This window comes from Polypterus senegalus, chromosome 2 (genome assembly GCF_016835505.1).
Source record: "Polypterus senegalus isolate Bchr_013 chromosome 2, ASM1683550v1, whole genome shotgun sequence".
Taxonomy (NCBI): Eukaryota; Metazoa; Chordata; class Cladistia; order Polypteriformes; family Polypteridae; genus Polypterus; species Polypterus senegalus.
Window position 1 is genome coordinate 97,708,841 of NC_053155.1, and position 24,869 is coordinate 97,733,709.

Below are 24,869 nucleotides of genomic sequence, written 5' to 3' on the forward strand. Positions count from 1 at the left end.
AGAAAGGAACAACCCTCTGAAGCTGAACAAGCCTTTGTAGACATATCAATAGGAAAGCAAGGTGTAAAGCTTAAGTTTAAATTACGTTCATAGACACGCTGCCGCTAAATATTCGCAGGCAAATCCACAACTTAATACCAGGAATGCCTGTTAAACATCTTAGATTCACGAATACCAATTTGGGTAGTGAACACTTCGATGAATGAAACCTGTTATCTTTACAACGGTTGACAAACACGGAATGTAACTTGAACACAACACATCCTCCAAATACGAACCTGATTGAAAGAAATAATGATAATCAAATCCTTGATGACAGCAGCAGTCATAACAGTCACAAAACAATTACATTGCCAGTCATGTTACGTTATTTTTAAAATGTTTCCTTTTCTTTTTCATAACTTCTTTAACACACTACTTCTCTGCTGCGAAGCACGGGTATTTTGCTAGTATGTAATAAAATACATTGAAATTTTTTCTAAATACTTTGATTAACAAAGATACAACACTATTTTAATGTATTTTTTACTCTGACTTGTATTTTTGTGTGCTTGTAAAGTGCAGTCTAATAGTGAAAGGTGACATATAAAAAAACTTCAAGTTTTACTATATTTTGAAATAAATAAATAAGTGGAACAATAGGGAATAGCTATATAAAAAGAAGCCAGGGATTAGTTGAGGGAATGTCAGTGAGCCTCTTTGAAATTACATGCCTTATTCAGTGCACAACAACTAACTGACCATCTAAACTATCTTACTTAATGTCCTGCTGGAATCCTCTAAGGTTGGATGAAACTTTATTCAGCAGTTGCTTTCATAACAAGCTTATCAATGGCAAAAAGGAATGTGTCACTTATTGGTAAAGAGCTTAAAAGATACTGCATATTGTACCTACAAGTGATGGAACTGCTAAATACTTAAAGAGTAATTTCAAATAAGACTTCTGAAATAAATAACAGATAAAGTATATGGTGCAAGATTTATCAAAATTACCAATACAATCAACAGATTAACATAAATTTTATCCATTCATCCATCCATTTTCCAACCCGCTGAATCCAAACACAGGGTCACAGGGGTCTGCTGGAGCCAATCCCAGCCAACACAGGACAGGAACCAATCCTGGGCAGGGTGCCAACCCACCGCAGGACAAACACAAACACCAAGCACACACTAGGGCCAATTTAGAATTGCCAATCCATCTAACCTGCATGTCTTTGGACTGTGGGAGGAAACCGGAGCGCCCAGAGGAAACCCACGCAGACACGGGAAGAACATGCAAACTCCATGCGGGGAGGACATGGGAAGCGAACCCGGGTCTCCTAACTGCAAGGCAGCAGCGCTACCCACTGCGCCACCATGCCGCCCCCATAAATGTTATTTTTGTTAATATTTCTGATATAGTTTCCAACCTCTTTAATAAGTTACGATTAAAAAAACACGAATGAATAAAAAAGAAAAGTAACAGAGACAAATAATAGTGGTACATGACTCCTACAGTCATTATGGTATTAGCACAAAGTGGTAACTGTAATTTAATTCTTCTGTAAATTTGGGGCAGCAGTGAATGTACAAATAAGAAAATCTACATATGAAAGAGAGCTGTTTTTAAATTTATGGAACCTCAAAACATACAGAGATCTAAAAATATATACGTGCATTTTGATTAGTTTGGTATACTCCATTATAAAATATGTAAAGAAAACAACTATAAGATGTACTGTAGCCATAACTGTTATATATAACAAAGTATTCAAAATGAATAATTATGGCATTTTGTTAAAATGTATTATATTCTAAGTAGTATTTAAATGTAAATAGTTTTGAGAGAGAAAGAACTTTACCAATCTTTAGTGTTCTACGTGCCCCTGGTTTATTAGAGTAACAAATTCGTTGAAGTTCACATCGTCCAGTCACCTTCCTCAGGACAAACTTCAGACACCGCCAAAGGCATTTACAATAGAAGAAGAGGAAAAACTGAACCAGTGTCCTAAAAAAACACATACACATTAAAGAGATTGAACATGTCTTCCTTTCATTTATCAAATTTTCAGTGTTTTTTGTAATAAAAGAGTAATCTTTGACACACCAACTTGCATCATTATTCTTACAGTATTTTCCATAAAAGCAAACCTGCATCAAATTTTAGATAGATTATTCACATACCATATATCCTGAGGCTTTGTAAAATTTTTAGTACACTAATATTCTACTTTCAAATAACCTTGCATTTTGGATCCCACCTCCAGTGCTCTTATTTGTTTTGGGTTTTCCACATTGCTAACTTTTCTTGTCCAAGACAAAAAATTAATTAAACTAACATTTTTCCTGGTTCATTTTGTAATTTTCACCACAAACACCATCCCATTATATGGTACCTCAAGTCCTTATTTCATTCTGTCTAACACACTAAAATGATTAGAGTCTTTCAAAATGCATGAAAAATGAAAAAATGATTCTTCTAAGTCACAAAAAGAACAGCAGTCAGAAAGCCCCGGACATATAATTGCTAAGAATGTTTTTTTTATTTCTAGTGAAATTAAGAACAAAATTTTCAGACAGTCCAGTAGTAGTACCAGCAAGATTACACAACAGAGGCTGTTCTAAAACCCCAAATGGGGAAAGATCTCTTTTAACCGATAATAGTTGCCATATTTTATAGAATTCTGGCACTTGTAAAGTTCTGACCTTGTACAGATGATGCCATATTAAACTTTTCCTAAGTCTCATTTGCTTAGCCTGTTTTAAAAAGAGTATGGCTAAATTCATCCCTGGTCTTTGTTCTAAGGGGTGCAGCAGTTTCTGAATTGTCAAAAGTCAGAAGGTAGCAATCCTACTTTTAGTATCTATAAAGCCTTATCCGCACTGATCTAGTGGCAAGAATACAATCCTCCTCAATCAATGAATACCATCACAGGAAATAATAATAATGCCCCTTGTATCTGGTGAGCAAACTGAACTGAGTGCTGCAGACAAACTGAACCTCACCATCATTTATCCTCTGTAAGATAACAGACAAAGGCTCAACTTCCACCTAGTAAGCTGAGCTGTGACTTTCTTCATCATGCCATTCCAGTTCTTTTAGACATATTTCCCAAGATTTACTACTAAATATGGGAACCCCTCAGCACTGCACTGAAGACCCACTTCCAGATGAGGAGGACTTCATCTAGCCCAGATCCCAACTAGCACTGCACTTTTTTCCAATTAATTTCAGAAGATGAATTGTTTTCATAATTCTGCTGACACTTCATTCAGATCACTTTGATTTGTGATAATTACAGCAGTATAATCTGCATTGACAGCGACTTTCACAGGGTTCATTTTGCATTTTTCTTAGTTGTACTAAGAATGAATCAAAGGCCAGAGCAAACAGCATTTTTAAAAATGAGCAGCCTTGTCTGAGTCCTCTTAGAACGTTGGCAGTCAAACACAAGCCACCATTGATTATAACAATGCCAGAACTGTCACTATATAGTAACTGAATGTATTTAATAAACTGTTCCCTGAACCCAAAAGTCTTCATCAGATTTCATAAAAAGGAACAGCTAACCCTATCAAAAACCTTCTCCTGATCAATGAAAATAAAATTTCTCAAATTAAAAAAATGTATAAATTGATCTGGAAAGTTTGTATTAGCTTGAATGCACCATTTTACCTAAGACTTTAGTCATTCTGTTAGTCAAGGCTTTGGAGAGGATTTTATAATTGGCACATAGGAGAGACACCAGCCACCATTTCTTAATATGACATTAATCTCCCTTCTTTGGTAGAAGTGTGAGTACACACTAGTTTTGAATATTTCTAACACACCTGAATACTTCTAACAACTTCCAGCCAATGACACTCAAAACTCCTTATAAAACTCAACTGAAATGCCACTAATTCTGGGGTCCTTCCCATTGTTCAGCTCTGTGAAGTTCTGCTATGGTCACCTTGCTGTTCAACTCTATAACGTCTGCTTTGGAAAGCAGTGGTAAGTCTTAATGAAAGGACTATTGGTCTTCACTACCACCATCGTCTTCTGCAGTAAACAGCTTTTCATAAAAAATCATGAACCACCTTCCATATCTCACTGTGCTCCTGTGTTCCTCCACTATTTAATTTTCTTATGCAACATAAGATTTTCTTTTGCAAGTTCTTTTTCTAAATCCAAAAATGTATGGTGTTGATGCATCCATCTCAGCTAACTGCTGAAGTTAAGTGCTCACTAAAGCCAGTGGGAAGGATTTCAGAGAAGACTTGTCCATCAGGATTTATTAGGTTTAGACTATTTCCTCAGTTTACTCATTAGATTTTTGAGCCTCACAAACTCTTTTATAGTAAAAAGTATTTTAGTTGCCTTTTTTTTCCTCAACCTGAAGACTGACAATATGAAGAGGTCAATATCTACAAAAGCCTTAGCCGCCTTACCTCGCCCAACTCCCTTTTAACTGGCAGTTGTCACCAGAAACTGCTCCATACTGTGGTAGCTATATACTCCTCTGGCTTTTAACTCCAGGGAATCCAAGACAATAGAACAACCGGAGGTATTACCATTGTCCTGCTCCCCGTCACACACTCCAGCAGAAATATCTCTGGCCATTTCAGCAAAGATGCTGGAACTCCCTGACTAATATGAGGGTCATCAGCAGGATTCCTGCCTGTCACCCCGAGCCCTGGCTCATACAGATTTTGTTTCCATCCTTATTCTTCTGTTTTATCTCTACTGAGCAGGACATTTAAATCCCCCTTTTCCTCAGATTTGTTACTATTCCTTTCCTCCATTTAAATTTCTCCCCATGCACTCTCAACTGCCACCGAAGCCTGAGCTGAAGTTTCACTCCATTTATGTACCTTCTTTATGTTGTACTCATCTCCAGGAAACAATTCAGTCACCTGATCTACAAACTCTGTTATTTTCATATTTCCATCAACCCTTTTATGAGTGGTGATTGAAAAACTACCACTTATTATTGCTGTAGCCCTACTAGGAGGTTTCAATGCTCATACTTTCAGGCTCTTATTAGCAAACTCTTGCAGCCTAGGTACACATATAACAAAAACTCTTAACCCTAAGTTTTCCCTATGCTGTAAAGAAATAATAAAGGTAAAACTATGGAACAACTCATGTAAATGTGAACAAAGCAAAGCAGTGTTGCAGGCAGTGCTGAAGTCCAGATAAGGTAAAACAAAAGTGAAAGAAAAGATGAAGTTGTAGGGTAATTCAAAAGTACAGGCAAAATGAAAAAATAAAAAACAGCACAAAAAAATATGAAGAAAATATCACACAATAATTATGTAAACCAAAACTCAGGCATTGGAAGTCAAAAAAGACTCATCTAGAATGCAGAGAGCACAGGTTGAGATTATAGAAACAAAAAAGACAAGACAACGTCATTAAAATACAGAGTGGGGTCAATACAGAAATTCAATCAAAAATCACAATAGCAAATAAGAAACTAAAACTAACACTCCAAAGGTTTGGATATGATCACATAATATTATAGGATCACCTGAACATCACAAGCTACATTCATGCTGGTTAGATAACCATAAAGATGAAGAGCAGCCATCCACCCTGGGTGAACCCAGAAAATGGCCATTAAACCGCTAAAGAGATACAGTATTTCCACCACAGCTACTATAGTATACTGTGTTAAAAAGTAATAACCAGCTGTGGATATAGCATAGTCTACAAGCAGGTATTCTAGTGTAAAGAAGTAATTATTAAGCAGTTATCAGGGCATGTAGTATATACTGTATGTATGGTGGAATAGATAAATGTAGTGTATTACACAAAATATACTTGCTCATGCTATACTTCTAGTCACCAACTACTTGCATTACATAAAATTCTTTCATTTCAGAATTTCTAGAAAAGCTACCCTACCTTACCCTACCCCACCCTCTCTCCCCATCATACTCTGATAACAATCCTACGAAAGGCAACTTCGGCTACACAAATGTATAATTTCTAAATATTACAACTAAAAAAGCTTCATGCAATATTAAATGATTATGAATCATGGCAGTCATTGTACCAATTATATTGCTAAAAATACAGTACAATCAGTTGCATTCTATGCCAATATTAAGCCACTGTACCAGCACTACTGCTACATTACTACATTGCAGAAAAGAACCTGCTTGGATCAGAAAATGGTTCCACCATACTGTCCACGTTAGTGGTCACAAAGCTTTCCATGAGACAGAAGGGGGGGAATCTTGACTCATATTCATTCAGCCCTGTACACAAATAAAGTAAAATCTTCTTTGTTCAGTATTTCAATATTAAGGTTGCTTGTAGTAGAATGGCATGCAAGTGCTAACTGCCAGGTTCATATATATTGCCTATAATGTAAAAAGATCAAAGTATAAGCCAATATGGAATTTACATAGCTTTTATAACATACTAATGAAACACATATAAAGAAAACTTTGAGGAAACTTTTATTATATTATGTACAGTACACAGAGGGTGTTTCTGTGCTGTATCTCTGCCAAAATGTCCAAAATTAAGCACTAATAATGTCCCATTATGCCAAGCATGCAATAGTTACAAATAGATTTTTTAGGGCAGAGAAAAAATAATTCCCATGGTGCTTTGTTTGCTTCCCTTTGTTTTTCCTCCTTGAAGTTGAAAGTTAAGTCATCTAATGGATAGCAGTTCCATTAATGGCCCTCCTGAGGGAATGGCAATGGAAATAAAAAGGCCTGCATCGTTTGTGAAACAGACAGCCTGTTAATTACACTATTGTGAAGGCTTGCTCAAAAATAACCTGAATAAGGGAAGTGAAAATAGAGAGCCTCAACAATACTAACCATTTGCACCTTTGACAGGTGCAGAATACCACTGCCATTAACAATAGTTAATCACAAAAAATAAACCATTAACAAGAACATAGAAGGAAAAAAATCTTGCAAGACAAATGCACTGAAAGAGAAAAAGTGACGGAAGGAGTAAATAAGTTTAAATTAATTACCGTGAGATACCTACTAAAACTAAGAAAAAGAAAGAAAGTCAATATCACACATTATGCAACTTTTTGTAACAAAAAAGTAACACGGAAGGCACATATCAGGGAGTATAACAAGTATGGCTTTAAAGACTTATTTTAAGAAGAAGGATATTGAATAAGTTGTGATGGTAATGACATGGATGCAGAACTTGACAATATTATCCCATGGATTATATAACAAAAATATTCCCTTGATAGACTCACTCATGCTCCAAATGTTTCTGAAAATAATCCATACAAACAGTAAAGAGAAGGTGAAAAAATGTACAAGAAAAGGTAAATAGTCCATGCTTACCTGAGAAAATGTTTCATTTTCCTTTTCTGTTTGTTAGTTTTATTTTATTGTACAACTATCCTGAAATAAAAAAAAAGTTTTCCCATATATTATCAAACTGAGAAAACAGATAGATAGATAGATAGATAGATAGATAGATAGATAGATAGATAGATAGATAGATAGATAGATAGATAGTGTGCCATCCTTAATGTTTATGACAAAGACACATTTTCATTAATTTACCCCTCTGCTCCACAGCTTAAAATTACAAATCAAACAATTCAGACTAGATTAAAGGATACATTTCAGTCAGACCGTATAGAAATTACAACAGTTTTTCTGCATGGTCCTCCCATTTCAGGACACCATAATACTTGGGACATAGCAGTGATAGGTATATTAAAGCAGTCATATTAAGTAACTGCCTAATCTATTATTATGAAGTACCTTAAGAATTATCATTTAATATTATATATTATTATATTATATAATTAACTAGACATTAAGCCCGTTACAATAACGGGCGCTAGAACATTATTGCATTAACATTATTAGGAACAGTCTATATTAAATGGCCAGGGGCCTTGACCTCATTCTGTTTGTTGTCTTAATTTTTTTGTTAAAAATATTTTTGCAAGAAGCCTAAAGTAAAATAATATTAAAAATAAAATAGAAACGTATATGACAATACAGTAAGTATAATTAATGTTGCCTTGTCAAGGTTTGCCCTTGAGCTTTATTAATTGTTATGGCAAAGGCTAATGTAACTGGAAATTGTCGCCATCTTAAGGTAAAGGGTAAATTAGTAGAGGATGGAGGCAAATCAATACGGGGAATATTCTGACGTTCATTTTCTTTTTCTTCAATCGATCTATTATCTTGTATGTTTCTTTGTCTTTCAGCCTTTCTTTTGTTGATGTTTACTTGCTGAGCTGACCATTCTTCCAGGAGATGTTGCTTATATACGATTTGAGTGTCTGTGTCTTTTGTCCTACTTGATGTGTCCTTTTTTTGGGTGGCATGTTGTTAGTGGATAGTTAGTTAATAAACATGCGCAGGGCAGTATGTGTGGCATCTCCCCAGCAACGGATTTTATGTGCGCGTCCGCGACTACCCAATCAGCACTCTCCCCAAAAATACTGTCTTTTATTTGCTTATCATGCGCGGCCGTGGCTACGCCATTCACTGTGTGCCCAGCTTCCAGTGTGTGTGCATCCACGGTCTCCCCAGCAATGATGTCCTTTATTTGCTTATCATGCTCGGCCGCGGCTACGCGATTGACTGTGTGCCTAGCTTCCAGTGTGTGTGCGTGCACGGTGCCGTGTGCATCGCACCGAGCCCCGTGCATGCACACTTCACCAGAAGACACACACACACGGACACCTGGATGCACACAGGGGTTTTATTAAAGAAGATAGTATATCCCTTGCATCTATGATTCATAGGCATCACCAGGTACTGTACTCAAGTGTTTTCTCTGGTGATGTTCTACCAAGCCTTTTTAATGCAGCCATCTTCAGGTCCTGTTTGTTTTGGGGGCTTGTCTCCCTAAGCTTTCGCCTCAGCACATGCAAGTCAAGCTCAATTGGATTTAAATCCGATGACTAGATTGGCCATTCAAGAAGTTTTCATTTTTTAGCTTTGAAAAATTTCTCTGTTGCCTTAGCAGTATATTTGGGCTCATTATCTTGTTGTAGGATACAATGCCGTTAGGAAGCATTTACTGGAACTTGAGTAGCTAAGATTTTTTTTACACCTCAGAACGTGTTGGGCAGCTGCCATCAGCAGTTGCATCATCAATGAAAGTAAGTGTGCCAGTACACGTGGCAGCCGTACATGGCCAAGCCAATAACCACCATATTTAACAAATAAGATGTATGCTTTAGATCTTGGACAGTTCCTTTTCATTTCCAGACTTTGCTCTTGCCATCACTCTGATGCAAGTTCACCTTTGTTTCGTTTGTCAACAAGACCTGTTTCCAGAATTCTGCAGGCTCTTTTAAGGACTTTTTTCAATCTGTAATTTGGCCATCCTGTTTTTGTGGCTAACTAGTGGTTTGCATCTTGCAGTGTGGCCTCTGTATTTCTGTTCATGAAGTCCTCTGAAATAGTGGCCTCTGTCCCTTGAAGACTGTTTCTGATCTGTCAGAGAGGCATATGGGACTTTTTCTTTACCGTAGTCATTTTATGTCATCAGCAGTGGAGGTCTTCTTTGGCTTACCAGTCCCTTTGCAACTGCTGAGCTTACCAGTGCATTCTTTCTTCTTAATGATATTCCAGACAGTTGATTTAGGTAATCCTAAAATTTTACAGATGTCTATAACGTTTTTCAGCCTCATAATTACTTCTTTGACTTTCAATGACACAGCTCTTGTTCTCATGTTGAACAATGGCAACCACAGACTCCAAATGGTAGAAGCAAGCTTGGGTACTGTACCTTACACCTGCACTAATGAAGCAATGAAACACACCTGAATAATCATAAACACGTGTGACAACAATTGTCCCAGACATTATGGTGTCCTGAAATGAAGGGATCATATATAAAAATATATAGACACACCTTGCTGTTAGAAGACCAGGGTTAAATAAATAACAAGCTAAACGAATTATATGTCTCGACTGGCCTGGAAGCACTTCATAATTGTTCAGATTTTTCAATCTGATTGATGTTACCTTCTAGTTGCGGTAATCAAAAATATGTTTATCAGCAGAAAACAATGTCACACTCATATTTTATGTTATTTTTCCACAATAAGAAACTGTTCAAATATACGAGAAATTATACGAGAAATTAATTTTTGATGAATGGACTTTATTTTTTTTTTCATTCTATTATAGGCAACACATTGTAAAAATACCACATTGCTTGCTTACTATATATTATACTGCTGCACCATTATACCCCCATGATACAAAATGTCACCCTTTAGCTGGTGTCTGCTCAAGAATGAAATTGCACCACTGAAATTCAAAATCAATGCTCCCTTTATAACGCTGCATTGACTCCTGTATTCCACTTGTCTAGACTGGAATTAATGAAAATGAGCTCTGACTGGTTCGCTTTGCCAAAATCAGCTTTAAAAGCTTTAAAAATAGATTTTGTTAATAAATGAAGAACACTACTTTAGCTAACAGCAGAACAAAAATTACATGATAGGTGAAACTGATAGTTAAAAAATATCTTATACAATGACAAGCTTAGGGGAGACATTTGGTTATTGTATTGTTCATATTACGTTCACATAAGAATAGTGCTTTTCTCATATGAGAAATTTCTGTCACCAGATGATACTGTTACCTAGTTATTCTTTGCCAATGATATTCCTGTTGAGCTATGTTTCTTTTTTGATCTTTTTTCGATTTCTAAACTTCAACTTTAGATTTTCTTTTTATTGGCACTTATCTTTGCCTGTCTGACCCTGTTATTTTGAGACTTTCTTCCTAAGACCAATATGTCACCCTCCTAAGAACTTGTATTGCCTGACTGATTCAAGGTGATGTGCATTAAGTCTACAAATTTATGCTGGGGCCTCAATCCCAAATAAAGTGAAAATTGCAGTCTGAGGATTCATAGCTGCTTAAAATTCCAAGGCTAAATCAAAGTAGTTTAGGAGGGAGATCCTTTAACCAGGGCACCCAAACTCTGCAATGAACCTACATATTTGTATGAGAGAAACCCATCAGTCTCAACATTTAAATCAAGGCTGAAGACTTATTTTTTATCATAAAATACCTCAGCCTGAAGATGTTGTTTTGTTTTTCAAGCTTTTTTAACTAATATTTTGTGTTTTTTGTATCTTGGCATACATGGTGGCACTTCACTTGTCTTGAATTTGATGTCCAACATAACTGTCTTCTTTACATTGAGTTAGAATGAAGTATATACACTCACCTAAAGGATTATTAGGAACACCTGTTCAATTTCTCATTAATGCAATTATCTAATCAACCAATCACATGGCAGTTGCTTCAATGCATTTAGGGGTGTGGTCCTGGTCAAGACAATCTCCTGAACTCCAAACTGAATGTCAGAATGGGAAAAAAAGGCGATTTAAGCAATTTTAAGCGTGGCATGGTTGTTGGTGCCAGACGGGCCGGTCTGAGTATTTCACAATCTGCTCAGTTACTGGGATTTTCACGCACAACTATTTCTAGGGTTTACAAAGAATGGTGTGAAAAGGGAAAAACATCCAGTATGCGGCAGTCATGTGGGCGAAAATGCCTTGTTGATGCTAGAGGTCAGAGGAGAATGGGCTGACTGATTCAAGCTGATAGAAGAGCAACTTTGACTGAAATAACCACTCGTTACAACCGAGGTATGCAGCAAAGCATCTGTGAAGCCACAACACGCACAACCTTGAGGCGGATGGGCTACAACAGCAGAAGACCCCACCGGGTACCACTCATCTCCACTACAAATAGGAAAAAGAGGCTACAATTTGCACAAGCTCACCAAAATTGGACAGTTGAAGACTGGAAAAATGTTGCCTGGTCTGATGAGTCTCGATTTCTGTTGAGACATTCAAATGGTAGAGTCAGAATTTGGCGTAAACAGAATGAGAACATGGATCCATCATGCCTTGTTACCACTGTGCAGGCTGGTGGTAGTGGTGTAATGGCGTGGGGGATGTTTTCTTGGCACATTTTAAGCCCCTTAGTGTCCATTGGGCATTGTTTAAATGCCACAGACTACCTGAGCATTGTTTCTGACCATGTCCATCCCTTCATGACCACCATGTACCCATCCTCTGATGGCTACTTCCAGCAGGATAATGCACCATGTCACAAAGCTCAAATCATTTCAAATTGGTTTCTTGAACATGACAATGAGTTCACTGTACTAAAATGGCCCCCACAGTCACCAGATCTCAACCCAATAGAGCATCTTTGGGATGTGGTGGAACGGGAGCTTCGTGCCCTGGATGTGCATCCCACAAATCTACATCAACTGCATGATGCTATCCTATCAATATGGGCCAACATTTCTAAAGAATGCTTTCAGCACCTTGTTGAATCAATGCCACGTAGAATTAAGGCAGTTCTGAAGGCGAAAGGGGGTCAAACACTGTATTAGTATGGTGTTCCTAATAATCCTTTAGGTGAGTGTATGTTAACAAAGAATTAAATCATTTTACTTAAAAAATATTCACATGATGTATTTGCTTGCCCCTGATATCAAAAGGCATATAATTAGCAAAAGGAATGTTCTTGTAACTGAACGGAAAACTTGCTGAAAAGGCAAAAAAAAAATCTAAATACTCAATGCATAACTGTCTGTCAGGAACTTGTTAGTAGTTGTTGCCTACATTTAGTATGGATTATTAAATTTTATTTTTAAATACATATATTATTATTATTATTATATTGTTAATTTGCTGACATCATAGCACATTCACGTGACGAGAAGATGTGTTTTTAATCCACAAACATGAATGACCAAAAAGTCCAAAACACTGGCCTACATTCCTGTTAATGCTGCATTATTCATGTATATCTTTCAAGAATGAGTGTTTTAACACTTTACCAGAGCTCTTCACTTAAAGAGAGTGTGTTGTTATGGTTCAGCTGTATATTTGCAGCAGAAATACTGCATCTAGTAAGTCAAAGAGCTACTTCTTCTCTTTTGACAGCCTGTTAGGAGCACAAGCAAGCACAAATCTGAGTTGCTGGCATTAAGGCCTATTCACATGAAAATGCTCTTCCCTCTTCCTCTCCCAAGCTCCCATGTGAAGTTATTTTCAGTTACTTTCAGTGACACTAGTCACATCTAAGCATTTTAGCAGGGAAAGATTTACAAAACTATTAGCAGTAGTTTTCAGGTGGTTTAAGCCAAATGCTTGCTCCATTGAAATAAATGGTAATACACATAAAACTCTGATAAAAAAAAAGATTTTTGAAACATTTTTAAAGGAATTCATTGCCTCTTCATGTGAGATGGGCCAGGAGTGAACCAGGAAGCTTCTAAATTATTAATGGAAAAACATATCATGCCTATTTGTGTGAAGACAGAAGTCTTCATTGACCTGGTCACAGTAATAAAATTTTCTAAGTAAATGATTGTCTAATACAAGCAGTTCTTCCCCGATCTGGGGTTCTTGCATCTTTCACACTGCTCGTGGAGCTTGTGGCCCTGACTTTCTGCAGCTCAACATCTCTGATGACAATGTGTTTGGATTCTATTAATTACAGGAAGACAAACGTTTAGTCAAATGTCTCTTGAAGGTTATTAAGCTTGCTGTTTGTGTTTGAAAGACCCCAATATTGTTTCCATAAGTTCACAAGTAAAGTGTGATTAAAAGGACTATTCATGGTTTTATTTATGCAACTCTAAACCTGATATGCAGCATATATCTTCGCTTACAACACCCCCTGTTTAATACTGTGCCCAACAGGACTAAAAACACTAAAGTCGCAGAAGACATTCTGGAGACACAGCAACCACTCCAAAACAGTAAACTGCCTCACTACCCACAAAATGGTGACAAGTTATGTCAATCATATTTTCCCTGTAAATAATACTTGAAAAACGTTAGAAAACACATGAAAAACAACTGAAAAATCAAAAAACACCCAAAACACTTGAAAAACTCTTTAAAATGCTTACAAAGCATCGTTAAATATTTTGCAAAATGCAAAACAAATACTGTAAATTTATAAAGCTCAAGTGTGAATGGACCCTTAAGATGCAGAGTTTCAAAGAAAAAGCTGTATTTGGGACTAGCAAAGAAAAAGAAAAGGTTAAAATGGGCAAAAGTTTGGAATCACCCTGAAACTGATAGTTGAATGTTTGTTTTTTTTTATTTTGCCTATTTTATTTAACCTTTTCACTGTTACTGATGTCACTAATGTTTTGAGGTGTACTTTTAAGAAAACAGCCAACTGTGCATCTCGGCCTTCCACTTCTTTCACTATCCTGGTTAGCTCCAGTTTCAATGAAATCACCAGCTTATTGGCAATCTCTCACATGGAATAACCTTCAATTATCAACAAAAAAAAATAGACTGATGTGTTTCTTAAGAAAAAATGTTTTGTTTTGGCCATTTTTAAACCCAGGATTTACCATGATAAATGTCAGTATCTTGCAAGCTAAGTATAGACAGTTTACTTGCTTTATTGTAAAGAATAGCAGGTTTCTGCTGTACTAACATGATAACAAAGGTTTATGTATTATCCAATTAGCAAGACTAATTAGAGATAAGCCCAATAGAGTTTATCACTGAGACACTGAATTAATGGGTGCAGGAAAAAGGGGTTTGTAGCCATACGTGAATAATAAATTATTATTATTTCAATGTGTAAATGCCATTAGCAGTATATGTCTTGGCTATATTTTTAAATAAATTTAACCATTCCTTAATTTAACAATGTATAAGTTTACACCAAAACCATGAAAATTTCTGGGTCATTCAAAAGCTTTGAATGCTAGTGTGTTCCACTCAAAATTTTATTATGAAGACAGACAAATAGTAAAACGTGTGCTGAATGTTAACTTACCCCTGCATACTCACTAATGATCAAAACTTTAAATGTCTTGCTGTACCATCATTAGCAAACTGGTCAATAAATTCACTATAAAAGGTCAAAGATGTAGCAAGGCTGACAGAGCTGCTGTGCACAAAAGCCACATCACAATATTAGATGCCAGATTTGCACTTGACTAAATGATGTTCTTTGCTAGCTACACAGTAGAATTAACAGCTATGATTTTAGCATCTTCAGTCCTTGCTCCCAACAACATCTCAAAGAGGACTTGTACAGTAAATGTGAAAGAAATAATTAAAGGACACTAACAGCAAATTATTCCAGATGTATGGCTTGTATTTGCACAATAAAAATAAAAATGTTGCTTATATTCAGATTAACCTTTAAACATTTGAGGACTGCAGTAATCTCCTAAGAACTTGTTTTTTGTACGGTATACATGACCTTTGCTCCAGGTATTTGATGAAAGTTATTTACAGGCAAGTGAAGGGTTATGGCAATTACGCAATTATAAACACACACTAAGCCCTAACTTTTTTTGGCTACATTTCAATTAATTTTCATTTAGTGACTTTTGTATTTTACTTACAAAAGAAGCAACCTAGTTGGAATGCAGATAATTACATAGCAACAGTTACAAATGGTGAGGAAAAATAAACACCATTTTGTGTTTTCAAGTCCACATGTTGCTGAATTTAAGCAATACCATGCGCAGCCACACAGTAAGCTCAGTAACAGGTAAACAGCTTGCTTGAGAGGTAAAAACCGCTGTTTGTATTTCCTAGCATTATAAGCATCTCAGAAAGCATCACACAGAGTACAGCTGTTGAGAGGGAGAATGTGACACTTTCAGTGATCACAAGAACAGCACATCTCTGCTGAAGGATCAGATGTCAGTTGGTGGTGGCTTTTGTGCTATCACTGTGACATTTCCAACTCTATGAAATACTGTATCATTATTAAAACTGTAGTTTCTCTAAGTATTAGGTCAACATACTGTACATACATAACATAAAATAAGTAATAAAGTCTAATGAATTTTACTGATGCCTTCATTAAGTGCAAGTCCTAACTTTTCTACAAAACTGAGTTATGAACATAGGCAGGAACTAGAATTTATGTGTTCCTTTGCTCTCTTATGATCACAAGATGACCTGACCTGGTGGGTCTGGGTCAGGTTCGAAAAGAAGTTTAAAAGGTTATAATGTGAAGAACTGTGTTGCCTTGTTTTGACATTTGCTTATCTTACCATTACTCATTTGTTCATGTTACTGTTACAGCATAAGAGCTTTCAACCAAACTAAGCAAATGTGACTGTCAATCACAGACATTGGGAGTTTGGATGACTGGTCTGTGTCTGAAATACTTGACTTATGTATACAGTGTTCACTTGGCTATAAAATAGCAATGTCATGGCTACATTGGCAGACCAGCAACAGTACTTTTATTCTGCTATCTTTGTCGACAAGTTAATCAATATATTTTCCTTTCAGCTGCCAACCTGAAAGTGAAGCTTGTTTTCTCCACATAGTGGATAAGGGAGGGGTGGTACCCTGAATGAATTCCTTGCAAGTGAAATTCACTAACAGTTCACTTTACTGATTAAGAATGAAAGGAAGCCCAAAAACCAGACTTTACTTCTTCAGGGTTTCAGTTGGATTCTCCTGCTGTGGGTCATGTTGGTAACATGCCTAATTGGTCAGCCTAAACTGTCTTACTCGAGCAACAATCTCCATCTCTTACTGAGCAATTTCCAGGCACCCAGTGCAACTGAGAGATACAATATCTACAGTGTCCCCTGCATGTAACCTTGGGCACTCTCCTAGTGAGCTATTCCCATTATATACCCTGGTAGAGGCAACAAAGGAAATCCTCATTAGAATCCAAAGCACTATAGCTAGCTACTCTATATACAGAGAAGAAAAAGTTATATTTAAAAGTTGTAAAAGACAGGGAGGCAGCACTGAGCCCCAAAACCCCAGACACAACACACCAAATAGTCCCTGATGCAAAATAAATAGGAGTACTTCAGGTATCAGGGCATAGTCTGACAGAAGCACTTTTGGGTCAGATGGGAACCTCCTGAAACAAGGAATCCTTCTACCTGCAGTAGCCTATGGTGGCACCCAAGGACCCTGACAGCGTTGTCCCTCAGGACCATGATTCCCAGGAATCCCTACAGGTGTCCATACTAGGTCCACGCCAGTAGAGCAGAGCACTGTCATCTACCAAACTTGGGCAGGAACAGCACTTGATTCACCAACTCCCCCATACTATCCACTACTTTTTACTTTTGCATGGGATATTGATTTAATCCCATCCTGGCCGAATTATGCCTCCTTCCATGCTGTCCTTACATTACAGCTATGTGGCCGAGGACGGGTCCAGCACAGTACTTACAACATCCACTTGTATGATCAAGGTTCTTACTCTATCACAGAGAATAAACTTTATCACCCTCTGCAGGAACTTTATTACAGTCAGCTATACCCACAAACTCATTCTTTCTGTACCAATCTAAGGTATTCTTTGTCTAAAGAATAAAGTATCTCTTCACCACCACAATTCAGCGCAATACTTGCATTGTACTTGTATGTCATTCTCATTGCTGAAGGCAGGAAGCAGTTAGAAAGAGTGGTGCATGCAGCTTCTAAGATAACTTGTCATCAATAGAGTTGTGGAGTTTTTGAAAACTTCTGACTCCAACTCCAGAAAGCTTAAAAAGTATAACTTCAACTCGATCTTTAATGTATGCTGTTTTAACTGTCATTTTTATAGACAGTATTGCTATTCTGTAACGACTTATTGGTAATTATTAATTTATAGAATTGGTAAGTAACATTAAAGATAAGGTGAGAAGCTCAGTCATCCGGGAGGAGCTCAGAGTAGAGCCACTGCTCCTCCACATCAAGAGGAGTCAGATGAGGTGGCTCGGGCATCTGATCAGGATGCCTCCTGGACACCTCCCTAGTGAGGTGTTCCGGGCACGTCCAACCGGGAGGAGGCCACGGGGAAGACCCAGGACACGCTTGAGGGAATATGTCTCCCAGCTGGCCTGGGAACGCCTCAGGATTCCCCTGGAAGAGCTAGAAGAAGTGGCTGAGGAGAGGGAAGTCAGGGCAACTCTGCTCAAGCTGCTGCCCCCGCGACCCGATCTCGGATAAGCGGAAGAGGATGGATGGATGGATGGTAAGTAACATTGTTCACCTTCATCCCAAAATTATACAGCAAATGAAGATGTGCATTACAGTTGAACATCAGGATTTATATCCCTGCTTCTAAAAATAAATGTTGTGGGTAGAGGTTTAGATGGGGTGTTTGGCAAAAAATCATAGACTACAATATAATTAATAATAATTCTATTTTACAGCATTTAGTAGCCTAACATTGACAACAATTATTGTTTATATTCAGAAAAGCTATCATTCATATAAAATTATTTGGCAGCAGAGATAACAGCAATGTTTTTATTTAAAGGAGGTATTAAAAACTTTTGAGAGTCATTACTTTAATATGCAATTCTTTGCTTAATAATGTATCTGTAGTGTTTTATTTTTCATAAAATAGGATTCATACTAATAGATAACAATAATAATTATAACCCTCTGATGAACTGGTGCCCTGTTCAGGGACTATTCTTGCCTTGTACCTGATGCTTACTGGGATAGCCTTTAGTTTTCTCGTGACCCAGTCATGGATAAGTGAGTAAAAAAGATGGATGGATAGATCATAATAATTATTATAATCCTCCAACTGTGGTAGCATAAGACATAAATAAAATTAAACAATCAACACAACACAACTGTAACTCTAGGCTTTGAATGTATTGATAAAGACTGATTTATTTCAATGTATAAACATGTCCAAAATTGGCTTACTTTAAAATTTCACAAATATCATCCTTCACTGTTCACTACCATCTAGGAACTGATTGATGACACTCTTCGCTTTTACTCCTGGTTCACTTACAAGCTCTCTATAGTCACTTTTTCAATAATATCACAGCTACCTGATAGGCTGACAGGTCAAGTACAGATTTGTCTTTCTAAATCTACATTCACAGTGCAATTCTAATTTATTCACCCATACGTGATACAGATCTAATTTTTTGTATTAAAAGTGTAAAAGGCAAAAAAATACAAAGCATAAAAACTTTTTCAACTAGATTTAAACTACTTTTGTGTGTGGCATTATATCCGATATAAACGTACGCTATTTGAATGTGCCCTGAGTGTGAATGCTTAAATTGAAATTGTCTGAGTTTTAACTCTGTCCAACTAAACATCCCAAAGATCATCTCCTTCGGGGAAGCTTGGTAGGTTGGCATTACAACACTTGACAATGTGCTGTCTCTAGCCCAGCGGTTCTCAAACTGGGGGGGTTGTCGAATAGATGAACATCAAAATTAATTTTTTACATTTTTATTTCAAATTTAAATTTGCAACCATATAATCACAACGAATGCATTATAATTAAAATGAAAATAAAACATTTCTAAGTCATAGATCTAATGACTAACTGACGAGCGGTGCCGCTGCTGCTGCTTTTATAGTCGCGTATTTTCAATCCAGAAAGTTCCTAGACGTATCGGTATCTGTCGCGAACGTTCGGGTAACAGTAGATCAGGTGATAATGCGGTGCAACTGCACCACATTGGCAGCGTATAGCCAACATTGCCAAATTGAGTTAAATAATTTACTGCGTATTGGGTTATTTACATGATACAACTAACAGCGGTATAATATTTGTCGGACGAAAATACGTTCGTCTCGTGCAGATTCACTTCATCGGTGTCCTCATTTACAAGATTTTAAAAAATGTAATCGTTTCTTTACATAAAAAATAATTCAATAAGAATAAATAATGTATTATTTGTTTGTGGGATTAGAATTACTACCAAAAACCACACAAGGCATTTAAACAGTTATTAAAGCAGTTTAAAAAAAATTGCAAATATTTCATCGAAGTTAGCCGAACACATGCAAATCTTATGGAAATACAAATGATAGGATACCGCGACACCGCACGAGTATCATACCTTTGTTAGCTGTATCATGGGCTATTCTCGTCTATCTTATATTATGCAGGGGGCGCATAATTATTCCAGGTAGAAAAGAGGGGGCGCGAAATACCAAAGTTTGAGAACCGCTGCTCTAGCCAGCAGAGCTCAATTGCTATGTGTTTTCTGACAGAAATGGTACATTTCAATCTTGTATTGTTCTGGGCCAGCCTTACAGACAGGCATTGACATAATCAAATGCCCCTGTTAACATTCTGGAATTGTCATTACATTGTTTTGCATCAAAACCCTCCACATCTTGCACCCACCAGTCCTGGTTTCTTTCACATGTCTACAGATTCCTACATACAGTTACAGCAGTAGTAACCGTTCTATTCTTTCCCATTATTAGTCTACAAATTTGCCGTTGTCCTAAAACAATGTGAAGTTGTGCAGCAGCCAGCACGCTGTTGGTGTTTGTGGTGGTCTACTAGGTAGCATCTGCATGGCAAATTTTTTAACTTAAATTTTCTGCATACTTTCAATATAGATATTTCCACACATTCATAGTGGAATATATATCACTTGCAAAATTAATTGAATTAAGCAAAACAAAAACTTGGGTACGAGCCAAAAGTCAGAATTTAGTAACTTTTAGCTGCAGTCTGGATGTAGCTTTGCTACACTCCCCACACTAAATTTACAGTATGAAATGGAAGACCATTAAAATATTTTTTGACCCAAGACACTTTCACTCACCCTGTCTTTACTCCCCTTACACCTTTCTTCTTTGTAATGGAAGACTTTGGTCAATCTTGACCAACACTACCAGATTTCATAAAATTACTTTTCCACAAGCTGTGATACATGCACTTAATATTTTGACCTTATCGTCTATGATAATTTAATAAATCCAATAATTTAATATCTCCATGTGCATTTTTGTTAAATTGGTTGCTTGTTAGATGTTGGGAATTATGATTATTTTTGTTTTTGTTTTTGCATGTTTGTGCTCAAATTAAATTCCATACAACGACTTTGTTATGACAATAATGTACTTACTTACTAATTGCTGCCAGTGCAACAATCTAGCCCTTCCCATAATCACCTCTACTCTGATTCATTTAGAAGACATTAGAGGTATTTAAATTTGTCACTGTTGAATATCTGCTTCCCACTCACCAGCAGACAGCAGCCACTCTTTTCGGTTCTTCAGAGTGGCAGGTGCTCATTTTGATTCAAACATACAGTACTGCATTAGGCACTGAACTCTTCCAGTAGACCAGTGATCACATTCAGATGAAGCAAATAGGACAAAATTATGAACAAACAGCAGAGATACAACCATCATGTGTCTAAACTGGACACTTTCTTAGCTTCAACTGCAAGTTGATGCCCAGTCTGTCATGAACATGAGACAAGAGGAAACAGGCACCCTTGGCAGAGTCAAGTGACCCCTTTAAAATAATTACGCTTAATACCAAGTTATCTGAACACAGGTCTTACTGTGCAAAACAGTGGCCAAATGGCACACAGTGGTGACCCTGTGATACTGCACTCTTGTTGAACCTCAGACAAAATATGCCTGAGTGTCTAATAATAAGACTTCTTTAAGTTCACAAGACATATGTACAAAGGACTGTCAAATTTCCGTGAGTCCTCAAAAATGTAACTCATTGCTTCTCCACAACCTAAGTTCATCTCTCATTCCTATCGCAGTTCTCATGGATTGCCATTTTCAGGGAGAATGAAAAGCATAGTCATTCAGCAACTGAAAAACACATTTTTCCCTATTTTTAAAAATGGGAACCATATTGACATATGACTTATGCTTTCCACATAAACCCAAGGAGGTGCATTATCAACACATACTTGTAATATGCAGTACTTTCCAATAATTAATTGTTAATCTACCTCTGAATCATTGCCGCTATGAAGCTTTTTAACCACGCCAGTTACAGAAATTGACCTATTTTTATCAGATGCTTGCAGCACAATGCCTTCTCTGAGGACAGTACATCCACCAGGTTTGGAAATTCCTCAGAGAGTTTTTGCACCCCTCAAAGATATCAATCTTTGATTCCAATCAAAACTCAACTTTACCCATCCCTTGATTCGAGCATCATTGGCAATGTTCCACTTAGCTTAAATAAGCCCATCTAATAGCTCACCAGAATGTTTATCAGGATGCCCTAAAATAATTCTCGATGGCCGTAATTTAACTCCCTACATATGCCAATCTACATTACATAAACTCACAATGCACACCTTTAAAAAACTGCTATGAGATAAAAATGCATGGTACCTTGACAGCACCTAAAAGATACACATACTGTATACATAATTATAGCCCTATGTATTAATCACTTCCCATCATGGCTTGTTTGAAGTACTGAACAGAATGAGGTGATCAGAACTGTTGCCCAAAAGCAAGCCATCCAGTATTGCCCCATATCCCACTGTAACCTCCAAGCAGTATGCCAATGTGGGTTCATTTTGCTGTCAAAATGGGTGTGGTCTTCTCAATCAATAACTTGGCACTCTAGTTATCGTTTTGCTAACTTGCTCCTTAAGTAGTCTTAGCTTGACTACATGGATGGGCCCCAACAGGAGACCAATAAGACTAATTACATAATATAACTGTTAATATTTCTGCCCAGAACAAAAATGGTGATGATTTATTACATTTACAGTACATCTATAATAGATAAAGAATACACATGCCATTACCACTCAATGTATATATTTTTTTCCAATACATGAAAAATATGAGAGACTACAGTTTTTTTCTCAAAAAATGAAGCTAAACCAGAAAAAAAAGCACTGGGCTTTTAAGCAGTGGAGAAATGGAGCCCCCAGTGTGATTTTAGCAGTATGCTCTAAAAGCAATGAGAAACTACCTGCCTTTCCCGTTCCTCCATGTTGAAATGTTATTGTGTGCTTTGTCAGAGAGCTTATTTCACAAAACATCGCAATGCAGTGGTGGACCACTCTGTATTTTTGTGCATGTTTATTTGTTTTTTTTTTATTTCACATAGACTAAAATGCAAAAAGACAAAACACTACAAAAATTAGCTAAGCATCTTTCAACAAGCATGACAAAGCCATGTAGAGAGACAACTTTCTCAAGAAATATTTAGGTAAACAACCCCATAAGCCAATGGCTTTTCCACGTAGTAAGTAAATCGTTCAAATAAGCCCACATGCCCTCTCCAGAGAGATCAATGGGCACAATACATAAATAAAGCAACTGCAGTTCAGATTCCAGATATAACATTGAATATATAAACCTAACATATATATCCCAGAGCAGAAAAACATGCTTCTACAACTGAATAGGTCACTCCCACCAGCAGCAAAGGTAAATAATTTCACACTACATAAAGCGAGTTGAGAAAGCAGATACAGTACATGAACTGATGCTTAATCATCAAGAATAAAGACAATGGAATATCTTCATATGCTGAAATTCCACTAATTATGCGCCTAGAATATAATAAATAAACAAACGCTAGATGAGATATCATTGAATGAACAGCAAATATTACGTTATTCAAAATAGGGACAAAATGAACATCAACAATAGGGAAAAAATTAACATCAGAAACATTCTTCAGCTGTCACTTACTGCAAACAACAAAAGAAATGTATTACGAAACGCCCAGTAGATATTCCAAAACCAAATGGTCAAGATAATGAAACGGTCCCTCCAAAAAAGAAACATCCACATATCAAGCACGGTCTACGAATTGAATAATCACTACAAGCATCGACCGACGTTAAGATTAATGTTTGAGCCCCGTTTGTCAGACTGACCCGTGCTCCTCAGCGCCGCTGTCTGCACGGACAAACAGGCAGCTGCGGTCTCAGCGTAAGAACCCCCATCGCGACAGGAGCCACGCAAGGTGTCACCCTGAGCGGCTTTGCGATGTGACCCGAAAGAATTTTTGTCTTCGCAAATCAGTTGCGTTGTTATTGGCATTAATCTCTTACTGGAAATGCGCGAGCCAGCACAAATTATTGCATACTTTAAAAAAGGTCATCTCTTTTTCATTTTTTTTTTCAGTTGCCACCAGTAAAGAACGAGCAACGCCAGGCAGAAGAATGCCTACCACCTGCGACCTATGAAAAAAAAACACTATGTACCCACACAGCAGGCAGTCTAAGTGTGTGCTCTGTATCGCAGTGCCATAAGCTACACACACACGTTTTGTTTTCCAGTAAATGGGTCGCTCAGCGCAGCACCTTCTGTAGTGTGCCACTGTCATAAAGAAATAACCGAGACGCCAAACACGTACCGACAGCTCGGCTCCACCAAGGGATGGTGTGCGTTTTGTCGCCGATGGATGGTTAATTTTCCCCGACGTGCTGTTTGGTCCCACCTTAAGAAAGCAACATGAACCGAATGGAACTACAGCGAAACCCTTCTCCTCCAGGTCGCCTTGTTCGTCAGTTTTCTGTCCGGATAACGGCCGCCGTCCCAGCGCGTTCTTCGTCGTATCTCCCTTTTTCTGCTTGCGTGTGCGCGCGCTCGGCGTTGCCTCTCCGTCTCTAGGCGACAAGCTGGCGAGGCGGGAGCCCCCCACCTGCACTCGGACGTGCCGGTTTAGCTCAACCCTTTTAATTCGCCTATCTGAAAAGAAGGCGACACCATGCGTGCTGTTTTACTTTGACTCAATAGGAACGAAGGAACATTTATTTTACAAAGACATTGGGAATAAACAATTTCAACATATAAATCCAGGATTACGCGCTTTGGGGTATTGTGTGTTGATGCGCTAAAGGGAGTTGAGGGTGCTGTCTCTGCGGAGGTGGCCGCTGCCGGTGCCCTACCTGCGAATCCTACCGTCACCGCCGCTATCTGCTGGCGCTGTAAACGGGACACTGGAGCACATGGCACCACTGTTTGCAGCCTACGTCATGGCCTCTTTGTTTTGATGCACATATAGTTACGGAATTTAAAAAAAGTTGAAGATAGTGTCAGAAAAAAGACAACCAGATTGGCCGAAAGTGCCACCGCTACACAAAGAGGAGCTCTGTGTGTGACGGGAAAGAAGCTTGCCTAGCGACAAGGTGGCAAAAGGAAAGTATATGTGCTATGAGAGCA

At 37.6% G+C, this 24,869-nt stretch overlaps 1 protein-coding gene across 1 annotated transcript in view; it reads right to left on the reverse strand.

Annotated features, from left to right (window-relative positions):
• The window catches only part of elmod1 (ELMO/CED-12 domain containing 1), a 92,763-nt gene extending 68,191 nt beyond the window's left edge, over positions 1-24,572 (reverse strand). Inside the window, exons 1-3 of the mRNA XM_039744206.1 lie at positions 24,061-24,572; positions 7,297-7,356; positions 1,845-1,990 (exon numbers count right to left, since the gene is read on the reverse strand). Of these exons, the coding sequence (XP_039600140.1) occupies positions 1,845-1,990; positions 7,297-7,313 (163 nt within the window). The 5' untranslated portion in view covers positions 7,314-7,356; positions 24,061-24,572. The remainder of the gene's footprint in view (positions 1-1,844; positions 1,991-7,296; positions 7,357-24,060) is intronic.
• Between the last annotated feature and the right edge of the window lie 297 nt (positions 24,573-24,869).